This window comes from Eimeria maxima, genomic scaffold (assembly GCF_000499605.1).
Source record: "Eimeria maxima Weybridge genomic scaffold, Emw_scaff132, whole genome shotgun sequence".
NCBI classification, from domain to species: Eukaryota; Apicomplexa; class Conoidasida; order Eucoccidiorida; family Eimeriidae; genus Eimeria; species Eimeria maxima.
Genome location: NW_013563470.1, coordinates 35,204 through 42,404, shown reverse-complemented (window position 1 = coordinate 42,404; position 7,201 = coordinate 35,204). Strand labels below are relative to the sequence as shown.

General features: G+C 48.5%; 1 protein-coding gene across 1 annotated transcript; it reads left to right on the top strand.

Annotated features, from left to right (window-relative positions):
- Positions 1–4,346: 4,346 nt before the first annotated feature.
- On the top strand, positions 4,347–6,992 carry EMWEY_00016290 (hypothetical protein, conserved; the record flags this gene model as incomplete). The annotated part of the gene is made up of 1 exon (XM_013477481.1): positions 4,347–6,992. The coding sequence occupies one exon, from the start codon at positions 4,347–4,349 to the stop codon at positions 6,990–6,992; it is 2,646 nt and encodes an 881-aa protein (XP_013332935.1).
- Positions 6,993–7,201: the final 209 nt, after the last annotated feature.

Here is a 7,201-nt window from a genome sequence, read left to right as displayed (position 1 = left end):
CGCCCCCCCCCCCCCCCCCTTCCCCCCGGAGTTCTATGCGCTTATGCCAATATGGGACAGGGATGCCTGAACACTCGGGAAGGGCATCAGTTGTTGTTACGTAGCAGTAATCTTAAGTAATTGGTGTAACGGTGGTCCTCAAGCCTATCGTAGAGTCATTTCGGGCTTTAGTTGGCAACAACCCCGAATGGAGGCAAATGGTTGAGAGGGGAGGTCCTCAGAGCGGCTGAGCTCCCTCCTCAGTATTCATGCCTCCTGAAACCAGCAGCCGAGGCGTCAGTGGCTGTGAGGCAGGATGCAGCCTCACAAGAGTTGCAACGCAGCATGCTGCAACTCGAGGTTGACAACCCCACAAACTAGCACAATCATACCTGCTTGGCTGCATGCAAAAACATTGGAAACAATAATTGAAGGGTTCCATTTGCTTGCAAGCTGCCTGGTAAGGACCTTAGATGGTTCATGTGGTAACTCTAGACACGCTTGCCAGCATCGGAGAGACTTTGCTGCGCTTGGCTACATGGCAGCCCTTAGTGAAGCTCGTATCTTTCGGGTGTGAAGCAGGCCTCCTGCAGCACACAGGGATAGTGCATGAAGCGAAGACGGATTGATTATGCCTGCATGTGGGGCTGTCTGGCACCGTTAGTTGCACCAAGGAATGGATGGAACTGTTTTTATGGCAAACTTTTGCCAAGGCCCTTAAATGAGGCGTGTAGCTCTTTCTTTCAGCCCTTGGCGTTGTGTATGCGATTGTGCAATTCTTCTTTGGTGTTGGGGTGCCTCATTTATTATCTCGCTTGCAAAGCAAACGCACACAGAACGGACACAAGCAGAGGTACACCCAAAAAAACGCAGGCTGCAGCAAATAAACGAAAGCCAGTTACAGGGGCTCTTAGACAACACGTATCCATCACCTTCCATGCACAAGCACCAAACGATGCAGTAATAAACGGTAAAGCAACACGGAAACCGCACGGCGGAGCAGCCGCGAGTGAGACAGGAGGCTTCACTTTAGCCCAGCAGGCCTTCAGCATTCTCGACAAGCAGGTCATTATCTAGGTGCTCGAGGCAATGCTGCACGGGACCTAATGCAGCGGAGCAGCAGAAAGGGCTGAAGGGCACCTGGGATTCGCAGAAACTGGAGAAGATTCCAAGGCACTACCGGCCGATACAGCCAAACGAAGGCGTTTGCTATGTGGGGAGAGATGGGAGGTGCAGCATAGTCTGTCCGATGTTGGCAAGCCTGTCTGATGTGGGCAATGACCCTGACCTAGTAGACAAACTGCACGCAAGCAAACGTTCTCTGCAACTGTCAGAATGTCTGTACATACGGCCATTAAGTCTCGTTTGTGCTTGCTTGCTGGGCTGTCTGGCACTGTCGGATGCAGCAGGTTGCATTACGACTCCTGGGATCCCATTCTACTTCCGCAGGTCCAGGCGCTTGAGCTTCATTTAACGTATCTTTTCTGTTGAGGGCTTTTCCAGATCTCAGACTGGCCTGCCACAACAAACTGTTGGAAGGCCAAAATTTCCTTTTCAGGAGCAAACCGTCGAAGTGTACGGCACTAAACTGTATACTGAACAGGATACCGTTGTAGCTACCTTTTCCACGCTTACTAATCCTGGAGACTGAAAATGGACCTAGAGTGCATTGAAAATTTGAAAACTGGGTTTTGGAGTCGTGAGCTGGTTCCTCGAAAAATGAGTTTAAAAGGCAATGCGAGGGGGCACCAACCCGGTACGCCCTAAGATAAAGCCAGTATTTTTCACGCGTCCGGAAATTTCTTTGTTGTTTCCGAATGTGCTACTCCCTGTGTATTACTAGCCTATTAGTGTATTATGCAGTTTAATATCTGTGTGCACGAGAATGACCTTCGTCTTTTCTCGTCGTGCCGTTGGCTGCTATGTGAAAACCCTATATTCGACAGGTGTGTCTTTCCCAGTCAGTGATAAGTTTGCTTTGGATAGCCAACGATCTGCAACACTTGATACCAATCTCCTCTGTAAGCACTTGTCGCTTCTGTTGTGCAGTACATCTGAAGGTCCCACATACTAATGCCTGCAGTGACACCGGCTATCCACGGCATTCACATTGTTTTTTCATGCCCTAATAATTCTCTTCTTTGTCGACATGAGCAGCTGCAAGTGCCCTGTGTGTAATAGCTACATCAGCTGTTGCGTTTTACTTGCGCTTATCGTTTCTCTAAACGATGTCAGGCGACAGTAATGTCGCCATGTCTGTCGGACAGCTGTCGAGTTGTGGATTTTTACCCTTATTCGCCGGAGTTTGCTTGACTGCTGTTGTGGCCCTCTTTAGAGCCTTGTCATGTCTGAGTTTGGCCTTGCTGTCAAGGCTGTGTGGAGAGTGACAGCACGTGCGCAAGCGTTTCAGGGTCAGCTATGCAATGGCGACAACATAGATACTATTAAAGCTCTGATCTTCTTCAGGTATTCCCGTGTAAGAAGTTGAGCAGAGCGTGCTCTCAAGGCGAATAAGACCTCTTCTGGCTTCAGACGAGTGAAACACCTCAGGGAAGTGTTGCTGGCTACTGTCCTGTAGGCCACCGATTTTCCTTGGTCTACCTTCGCCTTCCACACATCGCGTTGCCACCCTACCACGTGCTGCTTGATACTTCTAATGATATGCTGCTGTTAAGTAACTCTCGTCCAAAGTATTGTGACTCCACAATAGTTGAAGCTAACGGTAGTCCTAGTACAAGATCCAAACCCCGCAACGAACCCTCCCAGGATGTAGGGTTCGGTGCACCACAACGAAGGAATGTAGTGTCCTCTGTGAATTAATTTTAATAAGTTTAATTCTCAACACAAAATTTATCGAACACTCACCTTATGGATTTATTGGCCCTTGTAAAACTGTTGCGGGCAATCTTGGAGCCATCTATGCTGTATTACAGGTGGCAGTAAATTAGTGTCCGAAGCCACAAAGTAGAAATGTACATTTGCCTGGAGTTCTGATCAGTTTAAGCAAATTTATAGGTCCAAATTTTTAGGTCCTCATCCAAACACGCAGAATTGTTGGCTGTAATGCAGGCACTACAAATGGGTGAGGATGGAACGAGCGCTACACAGGTGTCCATGGTGAAGTTTGATTGGCCATTCAGCGCATGAATGTTAGGCAAAGGCTATATTGGAGACTATTTATCAGCATAGCCTAGGGAGTGGATTTCGAATGTCAATGTGCAACAAACGGGAGACTTCTCCCATTATGATTGCCGTTGTCCAGCTAGGTCCCTCGGCCTTGGTCAAAGGCAGAAAAGTAAAGGTTTCTTGGGGTCTTCCTTTTGCGGGGCCTATTCTTCATGGGCAATTAACTTTATTTAGTGGGAAGCAAATGCTGAAAACACCGGATACATGTGTTTTTCCACATAGGCAGGCATGGCAACCTGGTGGAATCTAGGGATCGACACTTACAGTGTCGATGGCTGCCACTCGGTTATAGAGGTGATAATGAGAGAGAACTGTTCAGTGTGACGGCAAATACATTCAGGAAGTTACTTGAAAGTCCCTCGGTCCGTTTATTTAATTAACTCAGAAGTTGGGCAATAAAACTAGGGCTTCAAAGAACAATTGCTGGATCTGCTAAATCCAAAGATAAAGTGAACTGCGCTGTTCGTGTTGGGGCTAGCTGGGGGAACGCAACCATTCGCCGCCTGCAAAACTCTACTCAAGAGAAGCTATTAAATATGGTAAAAATCAGCTACAGTATTTTCTGTTTATTTTTGAAGCTGCCGGCTTAGGGGAGGTGACAGTCTACGTGAAGTAGACTGCCCTCGTCCATCGGTTATCCGCACAGCAGCTGCGGATTGCCGTTTCGTCCTATAGTTACAGCATCTGGAGCGTCTCGTGTATTCCGGAGTACACATCTGCAAAGCGTGTACAGCCCAAATGCCAGTGGATCCATTGTGGCATTTTTCCGGTTATTATTGCCGGTCGTAGATGCCACAGCTCGGCGCCACCAAACGTCGCGTCTGCCCCGAAGGTGGGAACCACTTACCGAGCACTTGGTTTGCAAATACATCTTAATATTTTCATGAATCTCGCAAATACCCAGCCAGAAGTACCACCGTAATCTTTCTCACTTGTCTCCGTGTCTACAGTCCTGTTTATTAGCTGCAGGAGCAACCTCAAGCAGCTTGCCAACCCCGAAGCCTCTATTTTCAGGAAAGATGCCAAGAGGCCTTCTCCGCTGAGCTCCAACCTACATTTGGGGTCCCGGGCTATGCCACCTTGCATTAAGCTACCAGCCTTGTGGTGGTAGGTTCGCATCTACCCTCACGTGGGTTTGCAATTTTTTAATGTAGCTTCGGGTAGTCAACATCAGATTGAGAATGGCAAGCAAGAAGCTGTATTTCGGCATTCTTCTCGTTCGAAGTTGTTTCTGGTTGTTTGTGGCGGTCTGGAGTGCGGGGAAGCAGAGTGCGTGCTTATCAAATACACCAGGAGAAGTCCAAGAAGGGAGTGCAGAATTACAAGTGTCCAACGGGTCCCCACCAGACACACTGACAAGATTGCATGCAAGAGCGGTCTCCCAGATGGGAGCAATAGATAACGAGTTTGACACAGGGCTCGTCTGGAAGAAGCGATTCCACTTAATTGCTTTGTCTGTGCTGTTCCTAGCAGTACTAAGGGCAATTTCAATTCGTAGGGAAAGGGAGACAAAGAGGAGGGCACAGAGAGAATTCAGACTACCGACAAAAGAACCTTTGTTTGACGCGGAATTGGAAGAAGGCCTTTTGCCTTCAGACGAAAAGGCGCGCAACCATGTAGTTTTACCAGTTGAGGAACCCCCGAAGGAAATTAGCGTGCCACGAGCAAGGCATAGACCGCAAGATAAATCTCTACCAAAGGAACCACCAAAGGGGCCTGATGCTGGTCGACGACAAGCAGAAGAATCAGAAGGCGAGTTAGCAAAGACGACGATAACCGTTGGGCGGGAAACTCGGAAGGAGGGCCCTAAGGAAAGGTTTACTCCCGAGGTACCTGAGATGCCTGCTACTCCCCAGCTACCGACAAATGCCGGGGAAGAAGCAGAAGGGGAACGGAGGGAGGAAGAAAAAAGTGTTCAACAGCCGGATCCACTGCAGCATGCACAGCCGAATACACAGCCAAGCCTACCGCCTTTTCCAGAACCTTCGGAAGTAGTTCTACCACTTGATGTACCAGAAGTAGTATTTGCGGGGCACGCAGTTCCTACGGAACCTGTCAGTGTGCAGCCTGATGAATTGCAGCAGCAGGGTCCTATCGTGCTACTTGAAGACGACGATGAGGTGCAAGAATTGAGGGCTAAGCGGAGCACTGTCACTAATCTATTGGAAGTTGCGGTCAAGTTAGTTGATGAGTTGCCGCCTGGGGAGGCACAAAGGACTGTAGATAAACTGAAGGCGGATATAGAGACTGCTGAACAAGCGGAGATTATGTACGATTCTGCAAAAAGCTACCGAGATCCAAATATTGTATCAATTCGGGAACAAACTTTGAATGCTTTGAAATCATCCCTGGAGAAAGCTCGCGGTGCGCTCCTGCAGTTGTCTACACTGGCAAAACAGCACGGTGAGGAAGTGCACGCGTACTGTTCTGATACGGTCTCTTTTACAGACACCTCTGAGTTGAGGGAGCAGCTGAAGGAAAGCTTGGAAGCGGCATCGATCAAACTGTGCATCGAGACGCTATCGTCGCTGGGAAGAACCTCCATAACTCTGCAACAGGAGAGTGAGGACACTGCTAAGCTCTTAAACTCTGCAAAATTCGTAGACGCATGTGTACCAGAAGATTTTGTCCAATTGTATGGAGCCCTTGCCGCCATGAATTTCAGGAAGAAAACCTTGGAACGTCTGGCTTCTCTGGACATCGAACTGAACAAGGATCTTTTAAGTATGCATAGGGCTTGGCTGATGGGAAAATTGCAGGCAGAACGCATACCGCTCGAAATGGATGCAAGTCTAGTCCAGGGGCTTCACGGGTTACTGTTACAAAGCCGTCCCTCATATTCGAAACAGTCAGCTGCAGGAACAACAGGTGAAGTGATGCAAAGGATCAAAGAGTTAATTATTGGGCAGCACCAAGATTTGGATGCCTTGAATACTGCACACGACATTCCGGGAGTTACAGCGGCGTATGAAAGAGCGAAGTCATCCAATCAGGAAATCAAAGTTTTACTGCAAACGCAAAAGATGCAGTTGCAAGGCGTCCTGCGGCGCCAACCACTGAGCAAGGCAGAGGCAGCCTTTGTGTCTCAACGCATGGAGAAAATTGCTGAAACAGCCGTTGAGAACAGCGAAGAGTCTTGGAGGTTTGCTCAAAGCTTTTTTGCAGAGGTTAGCGGCAATACGCAAAAAGTTGAAGCCTATCCTGCTGACGGCAAAGCGTCACTGGAAAAGGTGGCATCTAAACTAAAGGGCAGCGCCGTTGGCAATGGTACCACAAACACTGTGAAAAAGTATTTCGCCGAACCTCTGAGCCAAATTGAAGTTGCGGCGAAGGATCATCTTGCTAGGACTCAAGAAATGCTAGAGCTAGCTAAGCAGGCAAGAAAGTACAAACTGGATAAGGAAGAACTTGGATCCTCGGCATTGGATACGAAAACAAACCTTAGGGTCAAGGCGGCGACGACTAACGCAGATGCAGCTCTTTTCCTTCTACGGTTTCGATATTTTAATAGCTTGTCGAAGGAAATTGAGGGACTTGGTGGCACGTTGCGAACTATATCCGCGTCTCGATTCCGGCCAACATCAAGTGGATGGGTTGAGGTAGAAAGGTTGATGGACAGATTTGACGAAGAGAAGGCAAAGGCCAGGGCAGCTCAGAACCTTGATGTGATACCTGGCTGCGTAGAGGCAATGATGCAGTCCAGCTTGCAAATATGGACTCTGCTTGAACGCGAGCGTTTGGAACAGCTCGATGGGGCAGTCAGAAAGCCACGCTTATCTCTTCATGGTGCATTGAGAGACGAGGACGGGCATCTGAATGCTCAATAGGCGCTGACTCTCCGCCTCCCCAATTGCCAGTTCTCCACTTCTCCTCATGGGGATACTCCTGTAGTGCTTAAATGCTCAGTCTTGGAGTGGTGTCGGTTTTAAATGCAAAATTTGTGTGTCAGTTTCAACAATGAGTCTCAAACCCCCTCGTGCATTAACGGTTTTCTCATTTCCATTGGCTTCTGTTACCATGCATTTCAGGCAGAAGA